At 38.5% G+C, this 26,930-nt stretch overlaps 1 protein-coding gene across 2 annotated transcripts; it reads right to left on the minus strand.

Moving 5' to 3' along the window:
• Positions 1–8,502: 8,502 nt before the first annotated feature.
• On the minus strand, positions 8,503–25,403 carry sstr2b (somatostatin receptor 2b). 2 transcript variants are annotated; one of them, XM_067437327.1, is made up of 2 exons: positions 25,268–25,403; positions 8,503–10,270 (listed from the first exon to the last, which is right to left on the minus strand). In XM_067437327.1, exon 2 carries the CDS (start codon positions 10,221–10,223, stop codon positions 9,105–9,107), a length of 1,119 nt encoding a protein of 372 aa, XP_067293428.1. In that variant the 5' UTR covers positions 10,224–10,270; positions 25,268–25,403; the 3' UTR covers positions 8,503–9,104. The 2 variants fall into 2 exon arrangements, with proteins under 2 accessions (XP_067293428.1, XP_067293429.1); XM_067437328.1 differs by having other exon boundaries at positions 8,503–10,266; positions 25,268–25,374.
• Positions 25,404–26,930: the final 1,527 nt, after the last annotated feature.

A 26,930-nucleotide genomic window follows, 5' to 3' on the forward strand; every position in this document is an offset into this window, starting at 1 on the left:
TATGAATACCATTAATGAGTACCCTTAGTGTTTTCAATGATGTGCAGCCTATACATATCTGTTTACATCTCAATAAAAGTGTTTTGGGGTTTCATGACCCTTTAAGGGAACAGCCCCAGTGACGCCCACTTGTACCTTAAAAGGTAAAATTTTGTACTCTTTTTTTTTTTGACAGTGTAAATTAAAAGGAAATGAAGACCTTATGAAGACTTTATGAAGACTTAATGAAGACTTTATCTCAAAGCTCAACCTGATCACATGTAAATGCGTATAAATAGTTTGAATGTGCAATGTTGTGGAATGTATACGCCAAAATTACTTTTGGCATTCATATGCTGCACTGTTTTTCGCGAACATATGATACGCAATTTATGGCGTAATTTTGTTTTTTTAAGTGTCTGTACTTGATCATTGTTCTTCTTTGAAAAACTTTTACTTCACAACATTTCAAAACATAATATTGCACTTTTAACTGCAATTTCATATTAAATATCATTTAATACTTAATTCAAGAAAAAATTGAGTACTGTATACTTTTACTCAAGTAAAAGTAATTAAAGTACTTTTTTAATGTAATTAAGTATTAAATTTAATAAAAAACAACTTTTATTTATGTAACGTAGTGCAGTAAAAAGCATGACATTATATATTATGCTTTGGAATGTAGTGGAACGTTTTGTCAACTTTATTGACAGGTGGTAAGCACTGCACACAACACAGGTGAGGACACATAGGGGAATAGCATGGTGAACTAAATTAAACAGTCCTTGTACTTGCAGCTGAACAATCTTTAGAACAAAAAGGTCAGGGGTGTCCCAAACCTGTTCCTGGAGATCTACCTTCCTGTAGAGTTCAGCTGATCCTGATCTAACACAACTGAACCAGCTAATAATTACATACAGTGTTGGATCAGGGTTGGATCCGAACCCTTCAGGTAGGTTGATCTCAGGAACAGGATTGGCACCCCTGCACTATTCCTAAACTATATTGCCAAAAGTATTGGGCAAATCATTGAATTCAGGTGTTCAATCACTTCCATTGCCACAGGTGTATAAATCAAGCACTAGGCATGCAGACGCTTCTACACACATTAGTCGCTCTAAGGATCATGGTGTGGGGTTGCTTTTCAGGGGTCAGGACAAGTGCTTGACCTCACAAATGTGCTTCTAAAATGATGATCAAAATGTTCATGACTGGCCTTTAGTGCAAAAAGCTTTATTGCAAATGTTGAGTGCAGTTTCTTGTTCTCTCACATCATGTAATCTTTCAGTTTAGCTAAAAAAAAAAAAAAAGTACTTACCTTCATTTATTTGTATTTTTTTATATCTGTGGATTTTTTTAAAATTTATTTTCTGTTAACTTTGTAGTGAAAAATGATACAGCCTTGATGGGCTTTGTGAGATTCTCCGGACTACTTCAATATTAAATATATTACAGGTGATATTTTACGTTGCTCACCATTAATACTATTTAAACCACTCTATACTGAACCACAAACGTTTGATTTTAATGTAGCTAAGTGATTACACTGGTCTAAAGCCAAAATGCTTCTGAAATAAATGTAGTCAAACTTTACTAATTCTTTTTTCTCTAGGGTTTCCCCCTCTTACTTTCTCTTATAGCTCCCCCTACGGGACACATTTAGTATTTCAGAACACTTTAACAACATCTGGGTCTTGAAAACAATGCTTAAAACTGTTGATTTGCTCTAGTTTTGAGTATAAGCTATTGGTCAGTATATACAACCCTTGACTTGGGATTGGTGGAGGAAAAAATACTAATAAAGGGAAGTGATCTCAATTTAAACCAGTAACAACTTAAATACATATTTGACTGAATCTATGAAAAAAAATCTTTATCTAGTATTGTGTCATAAATTATTTGAACTGCATCTTGTTATTCCTAGAAATCATGGATAATGCAATCCTGAAACTTAAATCACTCTGCTGAACAAATTGCCCTATATCAGCTCTAGAAATAATATAGCAGGGGTGCAAAACTCAATTCCTGGAGGCCACAGTTCCAGACCAGAGGCCCATTTCAGAAAGGAGGTCAAGTGGTTAACCCTGAAATGAGGGAAACTCTGGGTTTTCCCTGCAAATTAAGTGCATTTTACTTAAAAGTAAAATGATCTGCCAGGGGGGTAAGGTAAAATAATCTTAATGCAAACAGAACGTAACCATGCTTCCTTGAGAATAGGGAATGAAACGCTGCGTCCCCTTGGGGTCGCATTGGGGAATACCTTTGCCATGACTGGTGTCTGAATGAACTTGCCATTGGCAGGCAGCAGCCTACGACGTCACCACTGGTGTGTATTCTGACACCTTTCTATCAGAACCAGCATTAATTTCTTGAGCAATTTGAGCTCCAGTAGCTCGTCTGTTTGATCTGAACAGCCTTCGCTCCCCATGTGCATCAATGAGCCTTGGCATGACCCTGTCGTCGGTTCACCACTGTTTCTTCCTTGGAGCACTTTTGATAGATATTGACCACTGTGGACCGTATATTTGTAGCATTGGGGTTTTCTTGACAGTTAAACACAAAATTAATTTAGTCATTAATCCACTTCAAGACAGAATACTACTTAATATTCTTACTTGCATTTACCAATAATGTCAACGTCAAAAATTGTAATATCAAAAGTTGAATCTGTTTATATGATTTAAATACAATTGTATTTCACTATGTTAACAAGAGCCCTATTCGCAAAGGATTAGTATGATCTAGGGACCGCTGTGATTTAGAAATTACTCCCCCACATCTGATTTGCGTGGCACATTCCCACGGGATAAGCAAAGCCTGTGATTTTACTTGAATTTACTGACTTATCTCCCGGATATGATGTCCAGACTCTCAAATGTTTTTTCGTTATAGCTGTATGAAATCATAAACAGTATTTATATTGTTTTGATTGTTTTATAGTAATACATTTAAAAAATTGTTCAGTTAGAGAACAGACGCTACAATTAAAAACTGAACTGAGCACAGACAGCAGGAGTCAGATTTCATTTATCACGAGTGAGAAGCTGACAATATACGGCGGAAGATTCAGTTTCAAAGCTAAATGTAAAAGCACCCATTTAAGCGAGCTTGTCATTTTACTGTTCTGTTGTTATGTTTTTCATTAAGAATAGTATTGATATTAATATTAAACACACCATTCAAGCAATTTGCTCCTAAATTGGTAGGCTATGCTCATTCTGAGGTGAAAGTGTAATCCGTGCGGGAATTCATAACGGTCCGCATTATGAATGCAGCCTCCATTCTTTGTGAAAGATAAAGATAGATAAAAATGCGCACAGGAAAAAAAAATCCTTGCAAAAATTATATACAATCCGTGTAATCCTGGCCAAATCACAGAGATGTCGATTCGCACGGGATTAAGATCACAGACATTCTCTGCAATTATTAAAAATCCCCAGAGGTCCCCAGATAATACTAATCCTGTGCGAATAAGGGTTAAAGATGAATAAATAATAGGCAGCCCTTCAGAATACTGTTCTGTCATTTATGACTATCAAGAAACTCTGATTAATGAAATAGTCAGTAATAGCACTCAGTTGAATGAGGTAGTTCACTATTAGCTGATCAATATCTACTATTTTTGTCACACCTCCCAGAGGATTACTCTGTATACTACTACTACTGTATACAGATTCATAAAAAAGTAATTTTTAATGTATTTCATTAGATTACAAAAGTTTTGTAACTTCATTTTTAGTCAAGTTACCTAGTCAAGTCATATACTTTAGAAAAATAACAAGGCATGAAACACAAACATAGGACTGGGTTTTCTTCTGCAATCACCAGTAAAAATACTGATGCTCAAGAAGGAAACACAACGCATGTCTGGGGGTGTAAACTTTATGAATCGGATGAACAGGGTAAATTGTGCTTATTGTGTCTTCTGGGAAACGTAGTTATTAGCTTCTGAAGGGCAGGACTAAATTAACAAATATCATCTGTAAACAAAATAAGTACAATCTACACATCATTCTGTGCAAAGGTTTTTACCCCTTGCTGTAAATGCATTGCGATTAAAGAACACTTGTTTCCACCACTAAATATAAAAGTTACTCTAAATATAAAAGTTTTTCCTCAGAAATTCACCTTGCAATTTTATACTTTACCTTATAAGTCAGAAAAAAAGAGAGATAAAAAGTTGCAATTACCTTTAAGAAAACATTCTGAGAAAAAATGTACCCCCTCATAATTTGACATTTTAATGCACAATTGCGAGTTTATATCTCACAATTCTCAGAAAGGAAGTCAGAATTGTGACATAAAAAGTTGCAAATTACCTAAACAAATGACTGAACATGAAACGTGAACACAGTCTTGGATCATTAGATAATGACAGACAGTTCAGATTCAAGGGTATGCAAGTTTTTTAATGGGCAATTTGTAAATGCAGTCTTGTGGAGAGTGTGTAAACATCTATCATGTTGAATATCTTGTTCAGGACATTACACAGCAAAATCCTCAGTGTTAAATGAACACTGCTGGTGTCCATATGAGTCCACTAAGAGTCCACACTCAGAGTGTTAAAAAGTAACACAGAATCAGTGTTGAAGTTAATGAGATAATTAAGTGAGCATTAATGATGAACACCTGCTTTTAATAAGCTGTTACCTGATGAAAACTAGTAGAATCTCTAAAGGAAAGAGAAACACAAGAACTACAACTGACAAATCAACTGAAGATAAAAGAAGACAATGAATCTCTAAAGATCTCATCAGAGGATTTAACAACTCAATGAATGTTGTTTTTAAATTTATCCACTCTGAGACCCCTTTTCAGAAAATATCAGATGCATGTTTCCAAAACGCCAGATCCGTGTGGACGAAACGCTGATACGATACAAAATTTATACGTATACAGCTGAATGCGTCTCTGTGTGGACTGGGCCTGAGTGTGGACTCATAGTGGACTCATTTGAACACCAGCAGTGTTCATTTAACACTGAGGATTTTGCTGTGAAATAAAAGTAACATGGTATTTTTATGATCAAGGGATCAAAATGTTACTTATTCTGCAAGGGGTATGACACTTATGATCAGATTTTTTTTTTTTTTTGCAGCTGTTCACGTCAATGATTGAATAAAATAAATAAATGTCATTACATTTCAAAGTAATCACTTTGGTAATCTAAAATACCTTTTAGGGGTAACTATAATTTGATTACCATTACAATTTGTGCTAAGTGCCAATTTGTTACAATTACAACTAAGTTACATGTATTTCTTTACTTACTTCCCAACCCTGGTAATGATTCAATGCATTATTCCCATTAATTATGAACCTGTATACAGTTCTGTACATAGTTCTGAGTAATCCTCTGTGAGGTGTGACAGAAATAGTAGATATTGATCAGCTAATAGTGAACTTCCTCATTCAACTGAGTGCTATTACTGCCTAATGCATTAATCAGAGTTTCATGATAGGTAATAGTAGTCAATAATGCGTTACTCGTTTGTTCCTGTGTAGTTATTCATTAATGACGGATTAGTATTTTAAAGTTTAACCAAATAATGTAACAAATGCTTTGTTAGTGAATGCATTAATAATATTAAGAATAGAAAAGAAAATAGACATAATTTATTTGTGCAAAGTATAATTTTGTATTTCTTTCTCATTTAGGGTTGGCAGTGTTAAAATGAGTGAGCTGTATTTTTGTGTCACCAGATGATGGCGCTCTCCACCAGGTAACGCTTGATGTATTTATGTATATCCTATAATATTTCACAGTATCATAACTTTGACACATATTTAATAAAATGGCATCATGAGGGGAAATTAGCACAGTGGTTTTATTTTAATGAGTGACCAAATGTATTCCACTTGTTTAAAGTACACAGACAAAAATATAATATAAACATCCAAGAAGTGAATGCAGATGTGAAAAATCAAAACATAACATGCTCAGATACACTTTCTAGAATTATGACGCTTTTATGACGCCATTAGTTTTGGTAATAGATAACAGGCAATTAAGAAAACGAAGAGCAGAATTTCGTACAGTGAATGTTTTTTTAAGCTCACCTGATGTTAGATACTGTGAAAAGTCAGCTCGGGACTGGCTTGCAAGAATTGCACAGCAAGATTTGGTTTCTAACAGACATGGCACACCAAATGTCATTTGTGTGAATTTTGCAGAGAAATAAAATAAAACATATTGCAATGGTAAAGAATATAATCATTAGTAAGACATGTTGCTACGTGTGTAAGTGTAAATCAATACCAGTCAGCATGTAAAAAGAAGGCAAGATATGTTTCAAAAACATGTCTGAAGGACTGAATTAAGTCGAGATCATGATACACGTGTCCCTGCCTGGGGAACATTCGGACAAATGTTCTAGCCCTTTTCAAAAAGACATTCTATTAATTCGTGGAAAATCTCGGAGATCTCTCTAGATTACTGTCTGACCTTAAAATATGCTGGTTCAATGGGATAGAGAGCAGAATCCTTGCACTATGCAATGATCGAACTGCATTCCCATTTGGGTGATGGGGCATAAGTAGAAATTATGAGAGAGACCCTTGGCACTATTTTTGTCTTGGGTGAACTATTCAGTTTAGTTAGATGTCAAACACTTGAAAATAATATCTACGTTTACAATTCTACAACTCTATATATCTTACAATGAACTGCCATTCTAATCAGTCTAGCAGTAAATTCTGAATAGTAAATCAGTAGAGTTAAAACACACACATTTTTATAGTGCAATGAATAATATATAATTTTGTTGTTGTTTGCCACATATTTAATCTCTGTAGCAACTCAAAATGTAAAAACTGCACATAATAAGTATTGCATTATTACTGTAATAAAATGTTATATTAATTTAATATTTTTCTCAAAATACAATCTTGAGCTAATGTAATAACAATTTTTACAGAAAATTATTACATGATAAACTCACAAAAAACATGTCATGTTTTCAATTATTATAATAGTTTTTAAAAAACATAAAAATATTAGTGTTTCCATACAGATGATTTTTAAAAATCAAATGCCAGTCTTAATCTACCTGCAAAATGCAACAGATTTGTATTATTATTATTCATATTAGTATAGGTTTATTAAACATAAAGCATTGGTATACCTTTACAGTACATTTTAAAGATACAAATGCTTTGTTTATTATGATTATTATTATTATTATTATTAAAAATTGAATAATAATAATAATAATAATAATAATGTTTAAATTTTTCACAGGTAGTTTTAAAAAAAAAATTGTAAGGGAACACTAATATTTTTATGTTTTAAAAGCTATTACAATAATGAAAATATGACGCCAGAAAATATGATTTTTTGGCGAGTCTATAATGTAATTACTTTCTGTAAAAATGGTGAGTTCAAGATTTTATTTTGATAAAATTATTACATTATTAAAATTGTATTATAATAATAATAATAATGATAATAATAATAATAATAATAATAATAATAATAATAATAATAATAATAAATGTTATACTAACATATAATGTTATACTGTTATACTAAATTATGTGCAGTTTTTACATTATGAGTTGCTACAATCTCCATGGATAAAAGATAATAATAATAATAATAATAATAATAATAATAATAATAATAATAATAATAATAAAAAGTTTTGCAGTTTTTACATAATACATAATGTAATAATTTTCTCAAAATGCAATAAAATCTTGAGCTCATAATGTATTAACAATTGTTACAGAAAATTCTTACATTGTAAACTCACCAAAACATGTCATATTTTCATTATTGTGACAAAAATATTAGTGTTCCTTTACATAAATAAATAAGCAAATAAACAAAAAACAAATAAATAAATAAATAAAATAATATGAATATTTAAATCTGTTGCATTTCCCAGGTAATGAAATAATGAAGATAATGAAAATATTATATGTTTTGGTGAGTTTATAATGTAATAATTTCTCATAATGTAAAAATTTGTATTACATCACGAGCTTGCGATTTTATTACATTAAAAAAATATTACATTATGAACATTATAAAATAACCATAATGTATTACATTGTGTGCAGTTCTTACATTAAGAGTCTCCATGGATAAAAGATTAATAAAAAACAAACCAAAAAACAAAATACACTGTAAACAAAAAAAAAATATGATCAATAAATTATGGCAACATATGTTTGACATCGCTTTAACACATCATACTAATAACTTTATTTTCTATTTTCACTGGTGACTGAGTACTACAGTAAATGTGTTCTTCTTTTTTAAACGATACTGGTAACTCTTTATTATATTTGTTACATGTTCTTACTATAGTAATAACAGTAAATTATGCATAATTACTAACTAACCCTCAACCAAACCCTAACCCTATAGAAAGTACATGTAGTTCATTAATACTATGAATCCCTTTATAAATATACATAAATAACTTCAGAATAAAAATAAGCAATAATGCATTTTACAGGTTTTAACCAATGAGTGTTACTTGGACCCAAACCAAAACTGGGTAAACCAAAAACTGGGTAAATTCTTGTATTTTATTTAGTATATTTAGGAAACCAAGCCTGTTAACATGGACATCATATTTGCTGGGTTTCCTCTTATGGTGTGCACACCCAAAAGCGAAGCAAAATTTTGCATCACATCACTCGCTCAATTTTACTTGCGGGATAACTTGCCATGGGGAGTGTTTTACCGCACATCATCAACATTTCATTCTGCCATTTTCAGTCATCAAAAATGTTGGAAAAACAAATATTGCTGCTCTGGATCTGTTGTGGAATTCCCGAATATGCCGGAAAGCCAAATGCCAACGTGTCTGGGTTCACAGCGCCATCCAGAGGTGCATACAACTCAATGAATTTCAGGAAGAAATGCCTGGATAACAGCCGCTTGCAGCTCAACTTGAGGATGACGGATACCCAATGTGTCAATAAGCTCTTCACTGACTGGCTTGCGTGACAACGCGTCATATGAATTTTCTGCTCAAGTGTAAAATTTTGCGCAGAAGACGCTTTTGAGGCGAATATCATGTCATTCGCGACACCCGGTGCAAATTTCTTCGGTGTGAACACGTCATTACTCTCTTTGTTTATTCCATGTGTTCTGCGGCACACAGTTTCTAACGACTACTATAAGCTGCTCCATTTAGCTTTCCATTTTGACTTCCTTTAGGGTCATTCCTTGTCTGTGACTTGTTCTGTTTGCTGTCGGTGCATTCAACGTCATCCACTTTTTTCAAGCACAAAACATTCTTGAAACTTTTTTTGAAGTTCTCCGACAAGAAAGCGTACAATATCGGGTTTGCGCAGCTATTGGCGTATCCCAGGACCACAACGAAGGCGAACATGCTCCTCAGAAAGGGCGTGGTGCTGATAGTGCCTGTGACCGACGTCACGTTGAAGATGTAGAACGGCAGCCAGCAGAAAACAAAGACCGCCACCACGATGGACACCATTCGTGTCACCTTCTTTTCAGAGCGCTTCCGTTTGCTGGAGCACACCCTGATTCCTGAGGACTTCACCTTGATGATAATGAACAAATAGCATAGACATATCACCATTAGAGGCAGGACGAAACCTAGGAAAAAGGTGTAGAACATGAAGGTGGTGTAGTAGGCCTCCTGGGGCTCTGGCCACACAATAGTGCAGAAGCATCCGTCAGGTTTGGTGATCAGTCCACTGTAGATCACAATCGGGAGGTTGACCATGAGCGACACAACCCACACGGCCAGGTTGATGGCCTTCGCAACATGGGGCTTCCTCCATTTGGTCGACTTTATGGGGTGCACCACAGCCAGGTATCGATCAATGCTCATCACCATCAGACAGAAAATACTGGTGAACTGGTTGAGAGAGTCGACAGTCATGACCACGCGGCACAGAGCTGACCCAAACGGCCAGTGCACCAGCGCCAGCTGGATAGCGATAAAGGGCAAACTCATCATGAACAGAACATCTGCCACTGCCAGGTTCAGGATGTAGATGTTCGTAACCGTCTTCATCTTAGCATAGCGCAGAATGACGTAGATGACCAAACCATTTCCACAAAGACCAATAGCACATACCACAAAATACATGAAGGTGATGACGACTGTGCTAGTTTCTGTCATGCTCTTGTGGGTGTCGTTACTCAGGCCATCTTCGGATATGTTGCCGAGCATGATGCCATCATACATGGGGAGCTCAGACTCATTACTGGGGAAGTTACTGGGTGAGAATGAAATTGTCCAGGAATCCATTTTAGATTTCTCTCAGATTCCCAACTCCATTAGGTGTGAGACACTGCCTAGAGAAAACAGTACAATGGTAAATAAGCTGTGTAGTCTTGTATAAATCATATTTTGTTATCAGTGATAAAGATGCACTGATACCACATTTCTTTGCCGATACCACTAGACGATTAATCAGTGATATCTGCCAATACCAGAAAAAAAAATCTCTCCCAAATAATGTATGCAAACTATACAGGGAACCCTCTCATTTGGTACATTACTGCAATATTTAGAGGTTAAATTTTTAAAACAGAGCCCAAATAATTTTATTAAACTACTATTTATTTTCAGATTTAATAATTCCGGTGCGATGACTCCGAGCCTTCAAATATTTATATTTTTGTGTAATCGACGCATCATCCTTAATAAACCCGTCTCTTGCATAATACCTCGAACTTTCGAATATTCCGATCTAATATGATTTCTGACCTGTAAGGTTGCCAGAATAATAATCATACACTGTTTAATAATAGGCCAGAGGAGAACTGGCACCCCAACTGAGTCTGGTTTCTCCCAAGGTTTATTTTTCTCCATCATGCCCTGATGGAGTTTTGGTTCCTTGCCCAGTCGCCTTTGGCTTGGCTTGCTCAGTTGGGGACACTAAAATTTCGGTCTAAGTTTTTAACTAAATATCCAAATAAAATGAATTACTAAATTAACTTTATTACTGATCTGCCCACATTGTCGCTATATGATAAATTAAAATAAGCTGATAACATCACTGTTTTCTCCAGAATGTAATATTTTCCTGTTTAACACAAAGCTGCTTTGACACAAATGTCATTGTAAAAGCACTATATAAATACAGTTGATTAGACTTGACGTTCGAATAAAAATGAAAATGTTTATATTGAAATTGTTTTAAGTTTAAAGTATGAATGGATGGATGGAAATGGTCAAATGATAAATAGATAGACATGCATAATCAGGATGGTTGCTATAGGATAGAGGTCTGTTATTCCCGACCATTCCCGATATTTTACGGCGCAGGATTCACTTTCCGACTAAACATGGCAGCGGTTGGTAACTTTGGTGTAATTTGAATGGTAGTGGTCGGTAACTCTGGTGTAATTTGAATGGTAGCGGTCGGTCATTCAATATTACATTCCTGACGTGCTTTCAGAACAGCATATCTTTGCTTTACTTAATCTTAATCTTATCGACCAGCCAGTATACAGCCTGCATTCAGGATAGTTATGCACGCACTGCACACATGGGCCAGTTCTTTCTGTATTGTATTTGCGAGCAGTATGTGCATAACAGCCCTCAGGGCAGACTGTACAGGTGGTAAATATACAGCCCTCAGAAAGAACAGGCACAGGCTGTCTGACAGACCAGAATAAGGATGGCAGTGCAAAGTGTGGATGTCCTGTCCTTGAAGGACGTTCAGCTTGGACTGGAAAATGGTCAGTTTACTCCTAAGAAACCCACATCAGGCAAGTCTGATATATGGGAGTCTTTCATGTGTCACGCAGATGGAAGAAAAATACAGGGTCAAACTAAACTGACATTTATTCTTATTTATTTTTTCTCTGCAACATTTTTCCCTCTACTGTGTTGGCAGCAAAATATTAAATTTTGTATCTCTACAAGGCGAGTAAAATAAATACAATTTTTGTGCAGGCTTTATTTTTATTTTCTCAGTGGAAATTTAAATGAAATTTAAGTGAAATTCTGGAAACAGGACTAAAAAAACAGTTCTACGCAGACCTAGGCGTTGTTATGTGGTTGCTAGGGTATTCTGGGTGGTTGTTAAGGTATTGCTTTGTGGTTGCTATGGTAATTGGTTGGTTGCTAAAGTGTTGCTATGTGGTTGCTAAGGTATTCTGGGGGTTGCTAGAGACTCAGGGTGGTTGTGAGGGTGCTGCTATGTGAATTCTAGGGTACTTGGGTGGTTGCTAGGGTTTTGTTATGACATTTCTAGGATAATCTACATGGTTGCTATACTAAGCAGTTGCTAGGGTACTCTGGGTTGTTGCTAGGCAATTGTTAGGGCCATCAGGGTGGTTGCATTGTACTCAGGTGGTTTCTGGTGTTTTGCTTTGCTATTGGTAGGTGGTTGCCATGGTGTTCTGGGTTGCTGTGAGATGGATGGATGGATGGGTGGATGGATAGACACACAGTTATATAGACAGAAAGACAGACAAAGAAAGAAAGAAAGAAAGAAAGAAAGAAAGAAAGAAAGAAAGAAAGAAAGAAAGAAAGAAAGGCAGACCGACAGACAGACAGAAAGGCAGACAGACAGACAGACAAAAAGGCACAGACAGACAGAAAGGCAGAAAGACAGACAGAAAGGTAGACAGACAGACAGACAGAAAGACAGACAGAAAGGCAGACAGAAAGACAGACAGACTGTGACGGTTGGTAAATCCGCTGTCTCATTCTAGTCTTGTGTGTGTGTGGTGCAGGTGTATGTTGTGTGGGTGTGTCTCGTTACGTTGTTTGGTCTGAGGGGCGTGGTCACTCATTAGCCTGATCAGTGGCAGCTGCTCATCATCATACCAGCCTACTTAATGCCTTCTCTCCCTCTCCATGTTGTCAGATTGTTGTTTGAGTCTCCTATGTCGCGTGCCTGTTCCTTGTTCCTCGTGTTTCTTGTGTACTGGACTCTGGACTCTTCACTCGTCGATCTCACCACGGATTCACCTTCACCATCACGCAGTCTTCAAGATCCCATCTCAGTCCCTGCTCTCCTGCTGTCTGTTCCTGCTCCACTGCTTCTGAGCAGGAGCGTTTGTGCAATGATCTTCCATTACTATTATGAGTATCTGTTCAATAAACATTGCTAATTTGCATTGCATTTGCTTCCGTCCAGTTTATCATTACAGAACAATCTGACCAACTATGGAAGCAGCAAGCATTGAAGAATTTCGTGGAGCATAGCATTGCCAGGATGGATCAGCAGCAGAAGAGCATTTCTTCCAATGGACGCGCTGTCCAAGCGCTCGCGACGCAGGTGTCCGGGCTCACCCAGCAGATCCCACTCCTGAGCGCTCCCACTGTGCCACCCACACCGGACGTTTCCCCCGTCGTACCAGAGAGGAGTCAGCGTCCTGAACCCTGCCTACCTGTTCCTGAGAGTTACGCTGGTGAGTCAGATTTTTGTAGAGCGTTTCTCACTAAATGTTATATGAATTTTTTGCTACAGCCGATGACGTTCGAGACAGAGGAGTCTAAGGTGGCATTCGTTCTGAGAGAGGACCAGGCCTGGATTTTATGTTATGTTTTGTTTACGTTTTGTTATGTGTGTGCGGGCAGTCGTCCGTGAGGGGCTGCCCGTGGTTTACTTTTGTTTATTTAATAAAAGTCGTTGAATGTTCGCCGGTTCCTGCCTCCTTCCTTCCCATCTGAAAGTTGTTATTACACTCCGCCTAAGGGCAAACTTTACTCTCTTTCCGTTCCTGAGAGGGAGACCATGGAGAAATATATTTCTTATTCTCTAGCGGCCGGGTTCATCCAACCTTCCTCTTCTCCAGCGGGGGCGGGGTTCTTTTTTGTGGGTAAGAAGGATGGTTCTCTGTGAACTTGTATTGATTACTGAGAGCTGAACAAAATCACGGTAAAGAATACATATCCTTTACCGCTGATGTCTTCAGCTTTTGAGAGGTTGCAGGGAGCATCCATATTCACAAAATTGGATTTACGTAGCATCAGGAAGTGGGATGAATGGAAAACTGCGTTTAACACCCCCAGGGGGCATTTTGAATACATGGTTATGCCTTTCGGCCTTTCCAACTCCCCAGCGGTTTTCCAGGAACTCTTCAATGACGATTTGAGAGACATGGTTGACCAGTTCATATATGTTTACCTGGACGATCTCTCCATGAACATGTGCAACATGTCAGACGAGTGCTTCAGAGGTTGTTACAGAATGGGCTTTTTGTCAAGGTGGAGAAATGCAATTTTCATGCACAGTCTGTTTCCTTCCTAGGTTACATCGTCTTTTCCGAGGGAGTGTGCATGGACCCTGACAAAGTGAAGGCTGTGATAGATTGGCCAAGTCCAGATTCCCGTAAGGCCCTACAGCGGTTTCATTCGCAACTTCAGCCAACTAGCCACACCTCTGACTGCCTTGACCTCCCCCAGAATGATGTTCAGGTGGTCGGATACAGCTGAGGCTGTATTCTCCAACCTCAAAAGTCGCTTCGTATCAGCTCCCATCTTAGTCAGTCCTGATCCCACACGTCAGTTTGTGGTGGAGGTCGACGAGTGTATTTTACCGAAGAAAGTCGTTATATCCATACTCGTATGGGAGGTCGAATCGAGGGTCAAGACATCCCTAGAAGGGGTAACGCCTACGCCCGGTTGCCCACCGAATCGTTTGTTTGTTCCGGAGGGGTTACGGTCCTATGTGATCCGATGGGGGCATTGCTCCAATGTGGCCTGTCATCCAGGAATAAGTCGCACTAGGCACTTAGTAAAGCAACGGTTTTGGTGGCCATTAATGGCTCGCAATGTCCATGTCACGGTCTTACTGTGTTTTGCTTCTGATTGTTGTTTGTCACTGTCCATCTGTGATGTGAGATTGTGGACACCTGGGCTGTGGGTATTTAAAGTGCTCCTTCACGAACTAGAGGGGTGGGGGTTGTTCTTGATTGTGTTTCTTTCTTGCAGTTTGCAGGAATGGGCTTGTGGCAGGTGCCCTTGGAGTTGAACACCTCTATCCTGAAATCCTCATTGTTCCTGTCTTCCTCGGGTTTTGATTGGATCGATTGGCGTTTAGATGTTTTTTCTATTTAATGTTATTATGGTTTCCCTAGAACTATGTAATAAATGTATATCTTTCCAATCGTATCTACGTTGTTATCATTTTTGTTACAGTTGTGAGCTGAACTGTAACAAAAGTGGGGGCTCGTCCGTTTGGTAAAAGTTTTTTTTTTCCTCTTCGCTGATTGAGAAAGGTGTGGTCGCGCGCATTGCACTTGACTGATTACGATCACCTGCGCGAGCGCTTCTCTGTTTGTTATATGCAAACGCTTGATTTTTCGCTGCCGAGTTCAAGTTTGTCGCATTGTGTTGAAGATTGGTAAGTAGCATACCTTTTTTTTTTTGGATCTGAATTGATATTGGGTTAATCCTGTTGGATCGGTAAGGAGAGGTAAAATTGTGTTGTGCAGTGGTTATTTGAGGTTAGATATTTGTTTCTCATAAAGGGTGTATTTTTCCAAGTAGGTTGTAGCAACTAATTTTGCATTGATCTTTTTTTATTTTAGTTTGTTGTTTTTGTGCTGACGCTGGGCTGAGGGCACTGCCGCTGGACTGTATCTCTCTGGTTCTCTGAGGGGTATCGGTGCTGTCGGTATAAGGGCTTAAAGGAACTCGGCTCTTGGTTGAAGCACAAAGTTTAGGGTTGAGTTCGTTTTTTTTGTTAGGCAGTGGGAAAAGACTCTGTTTATGAGAAATTCGAATTTGTGTTAAAACGAGGTTTGTATAGGTAGTGGTTTAAAAAAAATGGCCTCAGGGTTAGAAGATTTTTTAAAACATCCTACTGAGGAGGAGATAGACAAAATGTCTAAATACCAATTGATAGAGGTAGCAGCACATTTTGACATTGGGATTACAGCTAAAGAAAAACGTCTAAAAGAAAGAATAGGATTAATTGTAAAATCAGCCTTGGTAGATTTGGTTGTGTTTACATCTGGGCCTGAGAAACAAACTGTGTTGGAAATTCAAGATCCTAAGGAGAAAATTTATCAAAAAAGTTCTTTAACTTATGAGCAGCAGAGAGACTTGATGCTCTTAGAAAAGGAAAATAGTAAAAGAAATAGGGAACTTGAATTTCGTAAATTAGATCTAGAAGAACAGAGACTGCAGTTAATTAGAGATGGTCAATTAGAGGCTCTGTCTAGTATTGAAAAACCACAAATGAGTAGTGCATTTTTGCAGGGTTTTGATGTTGCAAGAAATCTTAATCTTATGCCCAAGTTTAATGAAGAGGAATTAGACACTTTCTTTAATTTATTTGAGCGTTTAGCCAACTTGATGGGATGGAAAGATAGTGAACGAACAATACTATTGCAATGTGTGCTCCAAGGTAAAGCTCAAAAGGCCTATTCTACACTTAGTGTGGCGGATAGTCAGGTCTATACAAAAGTGAAGGAAGTGGTATTGAAAGCATATGAGCTAGTTCCTGAAGCATACAGACAAAGGTTTAGAGCTTTGCGTAAAGGAGGGCAACAATCTTTTTCAGAGTTTGCAAGAAATCTGCGTATTCAATTTGATCGATGGTGTTCTTCATCTTGCAGATACCTATGAGACTCTTTATGAATTGATGTTGCTGGAACAGTTTAAGAATACTCTGTCTGATGATGTGGCTGTTTTTATAGCAGAGCGAAAAGTTAAAACGGCATCAATTCTTGCTGATGAGTATGTTCTCACACACAAGGGTGAGGAGAGAAAGAACCGTTAGTGTCCTGCAGAGACTTTGGAGAATGCTGAATCCTCTTCAAGTTTGACTGGTGGTGGTAGGCCTGTGAGTAAATCAAAGTTTTCTGATGAGAGAGATGATCAGTGTGCTTACTGTCTTAAAAGAGGTCATTGGAAAAAAAGATTGTCCTACTTTAAAAGCAAAATTAAGTTATGTCAAGTCTGAACCAAAGCCAGCTCTGTTGGTGTCTTCAATAGTTTCTGGAGTTCCTAATCTTTCTGATAATGGTGGTGAGTGTAATCGAAAGCTAGAAGGAGCAGGTTTGCATAATGAAAAGCAAATGTATGCTCCATTTATTACAGATGGTTTTGCGTCTCTCGTTGGGAGCAGTGATAAAGTTCCTGTCAAGATTTTGAGGGATACAGGAGCCTCGGAGACATTCATTTTGGAGTCTTCTTTACACTTTTCTGCTGCTTCAAGTACGGGTAGGGAGGTGCTGATAAAGGGAATTGGATTGCAGAGTTTGTCTGTTCCATTACATACAGTAGTTCTTCAGTCTGAACTGGTTAGTGGTACAGTGGTTGTAGGTGTACGATCTTCACTGCCAGTAGAGGGGATATCAGTTATATTAGGAAATAATCTGGCTGGGGGCCGTGTTTGGAGAGGTGTGCCCCCACCACCAATTGTAACCATGTCTCCCTCTTTAGAGGACCAAACTGTTGTTACACAGTTCCCTGAGGTGTTTGTCACTTTTGCAGTCAATCGTGCTATGAGCAAAGATAATTTTGATGTCTTACAGGTTGTGGAGTCTAAACCTGAAGATTCGTCAAAGATACCGGTGACTGGCCTCTCGGTTCTCTCTTCCTTCACCTCAACTGAGGAGCTGATTAAAGCTCAGCAGGAGGATGAAACTCTGAAGGAGGTGTTTTCTTCTATTTTGCCTTATGAAAAAAATGAGGGAAGTAACAAGGGGGTATTTTGTTGAAGATGGCATACTACTTAGGAAGTGGTTATCTGGTAAAGAGGAATTGTTAGGTCAGGTATCTGTTCAAGTTGTTGTACCAACATCACTGAGAAATACAGTTTTGAAAACTGCTCATGGAGATGTAGCTGGACATTTCGGGGTTAATAAGGTGTACAATCAGGTGTTACATTACTTTTATTGGCCTCGAATGAAGAAAGATGTTCGACAGTATATTAACTTGTCGGACATGCCAATTAACAGGTAAACCTAACCAGCCTCTCAAACCAGTTCCCTTATATCCGATTCCAGCTGTGGAACCACCGTTCCAACATCTGGTGATAGACTGTGTGGGTCCTTTGCCCCCATCAAAGTCAGGTAACATCTACCTAGTTACTGTCATGTGTCAAAGTACAAGATATCCAGCCGCTTATCCTCTCCTTTCCATCACAACTCGTTCTGTGGTAAAGGCCTTGACTCAATTTATATACATTTTTGGGATTCCTAAGATCATTCAAAGTGACCAAGGAACTAATTTTACCTCTGGTATGTTTCAGGAGGTGTTGAAACAGCTTGGGGTGAGGCATAATCGATCCACTGCCTACCATGCCCAGAGTCAAGGGGTTTTGGAACGCTTCCACCAGACCTTAAAATCTCTGTTGCGGGCATACTGTGTGGAGCTCAATCGTGATTGGGAGGAGGGTTTGCCATGGTTGCTGTTGGCAGCTCTGGAAGTGTTGCAGGACAGTTTAGGGTTTAGTCCAAATGATTTAGTTTTTGGGCATAAAGTGCGTGGGCCACTTCCAGTCCTCCGTGATGGTTTACAGGAGGATGAACCTCCAGTGAATTTGTTACATTATGTAAATGGTTTTCGAAAAGACGGTTGTTTTTAGCAGGGGAGATGGCTAAAGAGAATTTGTTGAAAAAGCAAAAGAAAATGAAATGCTGGTTTGATAGGAAGACTGAATTCCGGGAGTTTTGTGCTGGTGATCAGGTTTTAGCTTTGTTACCAATGCGTGAGTCACCTTTTTCTGGTCGCCAAGTTTTCTGGTCCTTATACTGTGGTTCATAAAGTATCTGATCAGAACTATGTAATTTCTACACCTGAGCGTAAAAGACGTTGTGCCATGCAAATTTATTAAAACCATTTTATGTCCGTTCGGTGGTCTCTGATTTGGCTCCGGCGGCTGTGGCGATGACTGCATCAGATGTTGTGACACCTGATGATTGTCTTTTACAGCCTCGAAAGAATTCAGAAACTCTGACTAATTTGGAACAGTTGGTGCAACATTTACCTGATCAAAATAGAGCTGAGTTGATATCATTAATTTTTGAGTTTTTAGTTTTATTTGCAGATGCTCCAACTCAGACGCATCTAATGGAGCATGACATAGATGTTGGGGAAGAAAAACCTATACGCCAGCGCTTTTACCGTGCCTCCCAGGATAAACAGCGGTATATACAGTCTGAAATTGATTATATGATTGAGCATAATATTGCTAAACCTTCTTTTTCCAGCTGGGCATCCCCTTGCTTGTTGGTGGGTAAACCAGATGGAACGTATTGGTTCTGTACAGATTACCGAAAACTAAACAATGTAACGAAACCTGATTCTTTCCCTCTGCCACGCATGGAGGATTGTATCGATCAAATTGGTCCAGTTACCTATGTCAGTAAATTAGACCTATTAAAGGATTACTGGCAAGTGCCTCTTACTCCACGTGTTCAAGAGATTGCATCATTTATCACTTCATTTGGATTGTTCTCTTATTCTGTGATGAGTTTCGGCCTTAGAAATGCTCCTGCCACTTTCCAACGCTTGATGAACCAGGTGACGTCTGGTTTGGAGGGCTACACTGTATACCTAGATGATGTTGTGGTCTACAGTCAGACCTGGGAACAACATCTCTGCCGTGTCCGAGCTCTGTTTGAACGTCTTGCTGAGGCTCGACTTACCGTTAACCTGGTGAAGTGTGAGTTCGCCAGGGCAACGGAAACGTATTTAGGAAAAGTGGTTGGGCAAGGTATGGTGCGTCCGGTGCAGGCTAAGATTCTGGCCATTGATAACTTTCCTCCACCAAGTACTAAGCAGGAGTTAATGCGTTTTTTAGGCATGGTCGGTTATTACAGAAGTTTTTATCCAAACTTTTCATCTGTGGTAGCTCCTTTAACAGATTTGCTGAAGATCAAAGTAACATTTGAGTGGTCTTTACTGTGTCAACAGGCATTTGAAAATATTAAGAGGTTGCTCAGCACGTCACCCGTCCTGGCAGCTCCACACTTTGAGTCACCTTTTCAGATCCAGGTGGATGCTAGCCAGGTCGGTGCTGGTGCTGTATTAATACAGACTGATGGAAATGGGGTAGTCCATCCGGTCAGTTTTTTCTCTAGAAAATTTAATTTGCATCAAGTACATTATTCAACAATTGAAAAGGAGACCTTAGCCTTGATTTGGGCATTACAACATTTTGATGTTTATGTGACAAGTGGTACATCTCCTATTGTGTTTTTTTCTGACCACAATCCTTTGACCTTTTTACATTCTCTGCAGAGCCCAAATCAACGACTGGTTCGCTGGTCCCTCTTTTTACAGCCTTACTCATTGGATTTTCGGCATATAAGGGGTGTGGATAATATCCTAGCTGATACACTGTCCCATGCTCCTTGTGACTCTGGTTGAGGTTGATTTACATCAGTAACTGCTCTTTCACCTTGTATTTTCTCTCACCTTAAATATTGATTTTCTTAGGTACAAAGAATTGTTGGAGAGGGAGATGCCAACTGTTAGATGGGAGAGAACGTTTGCTGAGTACTGTGCTGGTGATGGGATTTCACTTGTATTGATAGAACCGTTTTCTAAATGTTAAATTTCTGACCTTTTTGAGAAAGGATTTATTAATTGATGCCCTTAGGTAAGGTCTTCTCTTTTATTAGAGGGGCTGTCACGGTCTTACCGTGTTTTGCTTCTGATTGTTGTTCGTCACTGTCCATCTGTGATGTGAGATTGTGGACACCTGGGCTGTGGGTATTTAAAGTGCTACTTCACGAACTAGAGGGGTTTCTTGCAGTTTGCAGGAATGGGCTCGTGGCAGGTGCCCTTGGAGTTGAACACCTCTATCCTGAAATCCTCATTGTTCCTGTCTTCCTTGGGTTTTGATTGGATCAAGACAGTCAGTCTGTCTTCAGGTTTCCATCCCTAGAGCAACGGTCAGTCCGAGCGAGCCAACCAAGATCTAGAAAAGTTGTTACGATGTCTGGTTTCCAAGAACCCTTCTTCCTGGAGCCAACAACTTTCTATGGTTGAGTACGCTCATAACTCGTTCCCAGTGTCATCTACGGGCCTTTCTCCGTTTAAGTGTAGTTTAGGGTACCAACCACCAATTTTTCCTAGCCTGGAATCGGAGGTCGCGGTCTCCTCCGCTCACGCCTTCGTCCAGAAGTGTCACCGCACATGCACTGGAGCCCGCAAGACTCTACTCCAGGTGGGGGCGCGCATCAAGGCTAAAGCTGAACGCCACCAGTCTAAGCCACCCGTATACGTCGTGGGTCAAAAAGTATGGCTTTCTACTAAGAACATTCCACTTTGCTCCGTTTCTAATAAGCTTGCTCCTAAATTTATTGGCCGTTTACTGTCACCAAGATCATTAGTCATTAGACAGTCCGCCTTAACCTTCCTTCTGCATACAGGAGAATTCATTCCACCTTTCATGTTTCTAAAATCAAGCCCGTGTTTCATTCACATCTTAATCCGCCTGTCCCGGTTCCCCCACCGCCGCGACTCGTAGACGGGGAACCTACATATTCGGTACATCGTATTCTGGACTCGAGACGGAGGGGACGTGGATTCCAGTATTTGGTTGATTGGGAGAGTTACGGTCTAGAGGAGAGGAGTTGGGTGCCTGCTCGAGTCATACTGGATCACTTCCATATCGATGATATCCATCGGCAGGTAGGGTCGTCTAGGAACGTCAGGAGATGTTCCTAGGGGAGAGGGTCCTGTCACGGTTGGTAAATCCGCTGTCATTCTAGTCTTGTGTGTGTGTGGTGCAGGTGTATGTTGTGTGGATGTGTCTCGTTACGTTGTTTGTTCTGAGGGGTGTGGTTACTCATTAGCCTGATCAGCGGCAGCTGCTCATCATCATACCAGCCTACTTAATGCCTTCTCTCCTTGTTCCTTGTGTTTCCTGTGTACTGGACTCTGGACTCTTCACTCGTCGATCTTACCACGGATTCACCTTCACCATCAGGCAGTCTTCAGGATCCCATCTCAGTCCCTGCGTCATGCTCTCCTGCTGTCTGTGTTCCCGCTCCACTGCTTCTGTGCAGGAGCGTTTGTGCAACGATCTTCCATTACTATTTTGAGTATCTGTTCAATAAACATTGCCTTTTTGCATTGCATTTGCTTTCATCTGGTTTATCATTACACAGACAGACAGACAGAAAGACCGACAGAAAGACAGAAGGACAGACAGGCAGACAGACAGACAGACAGAAAAGCAGACAGATACACAGACAGACAGACAGACAGACAGAAAGACAGACAGAAAGGCAGACAGACAGAAAGAAAGACACAGACAGACAGAAAGAAAGACACAGAAAGGCAGACAGACAGATAGATTAATAGATTAGTTTAAATGTGTCTGAATGGCTTATAAATAGTCCATAGAATGGCAGTCTAAATAATAAAATAAATTTGCGCTGTTGACAGAATTTGAAAGCGAAAACTTTTTTTCTTATCACAAGATACATGGCACAAAGCTCTTTGTGATTATTAGTCCAGTGGCATAATGAAAATACTGTTACCGAGGTGATAAAAGCACCAAATTTTTGCATGGTGTTTCCTTAGGGTCTATAGTGTAATTTTGGCCTATGACATGTTACAAAAACCTTTGTAACATGTCATATTAGAAGATTATCATTATCAATAAAATATGCTTAAAAAACCCCCAGCGATTTTCAATTTCCTACACAAGATAAAGTGTTCAAATGAAACTTCAAATTAAGTTAAAATTGTATGCTTATTCATGTTTACTAACTTTTAAATAACTAAAGTAAGGTTGGGTGATGTCCCCTAAATTGGCAGTTGACAATATTTACAGTAAAACATCGCGATGGATGATGGATGATATCGTTCGTCAAAGCACTATATCTCTAAAATAAATACTATTTGCTACTTAAAAACTATAATTTAGTTATTTTACTAACCCAACTAATGACTCATCCTTGCATTCCAATAGGTTGCACGTAAGGGGAAAAAAAGTAAAAGCTGGTCTTCAGCACAGCGGGTAGTGTAGTTTCTCCAATCGGTCGATTATTAAAACCAGATAAAGTGAATATGTTGGTATTTCTGCCCCAAAAAATCACATTTTTAACATGATCTATGGTGAAATATATTAGTCTTCTTTACACACTTTTTGCAATCCCTTACGGAGCTATTTAATCTGGTTTTGCATATTATTATTATTATACATTTTATTTATAGGTGCCTTTCATGGCACTCAAGGACACCTTACAAAATCCACAAAAAAACAATAAAGACAATTTAAAAACATTATTTAAAAACATTAAAATCACATCAAAGCCCGCCTTAACAAGTTGTCTGAGTGCGTGGAAGAACAAATGTAAGTGCAGAAGCTGATCTTAGAGAGATTTTTTTTTTCTTAAATTATGCGAAATTTCACTGGAATCCATTGCAATTTTTTTGTAAAACAGGAGTAATACTGTATGTTCAGAAATGGAAGTTTTGGTAATAATTTGAGCAGCTGCATTTTGCACCAACTGTAATTTATGAAGAGATTTGCAAGGAAACCCGTGAAACAAGGCATTACATTAAATGTACAGTGTAAAACATGTACAAAAGACAGGCTAACAATTTCAAGATCAATATTTGTGTAGGCTGTCTGACAGGGTATTTTTACAGACGTTAAGTCTCTATGCATTAGTTATATTCCCAATTTAATTTAAAGATAAATTGTTTTGTAAATTGTAAAAGTTTTTAGGTTAAAGGATGGGTAAGTGTTATTTCAAAACCGTTTTCGGAAAAGGACTCGGGCCGAGTGGAATAACAAACTTGTAGCCAATCAGCAGGTAAGGGGCATGTCTATTGTTGATGGTGAGAAGAGTGCTCGCTCTCGCTCTGTGCACGTCATTATTCAAAACACATGACGGACATTAGCCGAGAATTAGCCCAATAAATGCTGCTTTTGCTTGAATATGCTTGTGTGTCATGTTCGCTTGTTAGTCCATTTGCGATCGTATTGTGGCTAACTTCAGCGACGATAAAGACCCGTTCATTTCCACACCGTATGGAGCATCTAAATCTCCTCAGTGTCTGTTTCAAGCATCAGCTTACAAATGTGTCCGACAAGTAAGATACTATACTCCTAATATATGTTTGTTTCCACTTTTCATGATCTATATAACCCTTATCCGGTCATAATTGTAATATATCGTTAGCTGGACTGCTTGTGTTCTATCAAGTTGTTCATGAGAACGGTTTGCGTTTTTGTGATCGCTATAACTCTAACCTTGTCATAATTGTAATATGTCGTTGGCTGAACTGTCGTGCTTGTGTACTATCGAGTTGTTCATGAGAACGGTTTGTGTTTTTTGTGATAGAAGGGATGACTTTTTCATTGAATTTTCAACCTGGATTAGTCACACAGAGATTCTGCCGTAAGAGGTTGCCTGGGTTTACTTATGTGTGAGGGCCAAGATAGGGCCAAGACCTTTTTGGGGGTAGGGGCGTGTTTGTTTTGGTGATATGAAATATCAACAACAGTTACCAGATATCACTTACCCCACCTTTAACTATAGAAGAGACTGGTTAGTATGTGTCGCACTCGCAAAACTCGCAGCGGGGGGAGTGGAGAGCTCCTTGATCTATGGCACCCTCACAGGAATCGAACATCCAGTCGTTAGGGTTTCATTGGCTTTCCCTCTCCAGATTCAACAGCATTCTGTACGTTCGTCTTTGACGCTTTCATATGCTTTGAATTGTTAAGCTTTAGGTGGCAAGATTTGTGCCAAGACGCAGAATGTGAAGCAAAATTGCAGCAGTTTTATCATTCCCAAAATAGAGTTTAGGTGGAAGATTTTCAGTCGACCTTAATTGCTCGACTAGCCTAAAAATCTAGACGCACCCTAGCACACACACACACACACACACACACACACACACACACACACACACACAGTATGAGTTGCACCCTTTTGATTGACAGGATATCATCAGCCCTGATCACCGGCTGTTCTCAGAAAATAATTGCGGTTATCAGCCGATACATTGTTGCATCTCCAGTGATAATCCAAATGCAAACAACACATAATGTCTCTGATTCAAAACCGAGGACACTGCCTTATTGTTGACATCATCATCACAACATTATCATATGATAATAATGTTGTCATTATTATCATAACTGAAATACATACAGTATGTGGCAATTTTGGAACGATATCACACAGAAGACTCAAAATTAATTTAAGATATTTATGTGATAAACAGCCTATAGCCAACAAAATTTTGGGTAAAATCACAATTATACGAAAAAATCTTGGACATGGTAGTATTTGCAGATTTAAAGGTTACTGAGTAAATATTTAATTTGAACAAATAGCATAGACATACATCTGATTTAATTCCTAATAACAACAGCTAAATATCCATTCACATTACTATACCTTGAAGCTGTTATAATGCTGTGTAATTCCGTTCTTGGACCAAAAGTGTGAACGTTCAATGTCTCCAGTTAAATCTACTTGTTATGTGGCTCTGTACAGCAGCGCATACTGTGCAGAGACTGACCTGGGAGAGCAATGCCCTTTATGTCATAATCATCCCTGGTGAACAAACTGGCTGAAAAGCTAAGCAATCAATGCCCCTGTCTGTTCTACACCCACATACGACTCGCAATTGTGAGAAAAAAAGTCAGAATTTCAAGTTTATATCCACAATTGTGAATTTATACGTGTGAATGTAACTTTTTCCTCGTAATTGTGATGACTGTAAAAAAGAAAAAGAAAAAAAGAAACATGCACAATTTACAGCAAACAAAACTTTACTGTAAAAAATATAGTTAGCAACAATTTAGTTTTTTTCTGAAAATTTAAATTTCTGAAAACATTTCTGAAATTTTTTTTCGTTCAGTTAGAGAACACGCTACAATTAAAAACTGAACTGAGCACAGACCAGCGGCAGGAGTCAGATTTCATTCATCACGAGTGAGAAGTTGACAATATACAGCGGATATGCATCCCTATACACAAAAGAGGACGTGTATATTCCTTCACACACAGACGAACGCGTCAATCTATTGCTTAATGCATTGCGGAGACTCTTAATATACAATTTACACTCATTGAAGAACATCTTTGATTTTAATGAAGGAAGAAAAAAACAAGAATTGATAGGTCAAAAAGTCCACAAATCTATAAACAAAGCATCCGGCTGTCTTTGAGTTCACATGAACAACGGTTGAAGTTACTCGTCAGGCTACAGAAGAATACCATAATTCAATCGATAGTCGCGCAGACCTATATCAACCCAGCCACAACACATAATTGGGAATAACATGCCTTAACACAGAAGCGACCACAGAGGCTTGAGGTCAGCCTCTTTTTCTGTTCTTCCAGAAATCCAAGATCAAGAAGTGGATATTCGTTTTTGTTTTTTCTGCGAATCTTTGCGTTGACATGTACTAAACATGAGTGGAATTTGCACCGCAGTGCCACCACACCTTGATGGTCATGACAAGAACAGCATGTATAGTTATCTTTATTGAAGTGAATTAGATTTAAACTGCCGTCATGCATGAATTAATTATATATTTTTAGCAATTTTACAAATAATAATCCACAATGATTACATTACATAAAAATGAAATTGCACCTCAAAATAACACAGTGTCAATATTTTTGAGACCCCCCAAAATTTCACAAATCACGTTTTCAGGGGAGCCCATGTCTTATTTAGGGGAGCCGAGCTCCCCCTAGCTCCCCCGTAGTTCGCACCCTGCAGATAATACTAATTCCGTGCGAATAGTCAGTTTGTCTGACTGTTTTGTTGACATTCCCTTTAGTACAGCTCCATCTAATGGATGCATAACGCAAACCCAGTCAAACGTTTGACTGCAGTAGTTTCCATTCTATGCGCCTTATAATCCGGTGCACCCTATATATAAAAACAGTTTTAAAATAGGCCATTTATTGAAGGTGCGCCTTATAATCTGGTGCGCCTTATAGTGCGGAAAATACGGTATGTATAAAGTTATATGTTTAATTTGTTCCATAAGGCAGGTAGATATCAAATTATAATTTTGTAATGAACGTGAATGAGGCAATGTTT

Source organism: Pseudorasbora parva, unplaced genomic scaffold, assembly GCF_024679245.1.
Source record: "Pseudorasbora parva isolate DD20220531a unplaced genomic scaffold, ASM2467924v1 scaffold_31, whole genome shotgun sequence".
NCBI lineage: Eukaryota > Metazoa > Chordata > Actinopteri > Cypriniformes > Gobionidae > Pseudorasbora > Pseudorasbora parva.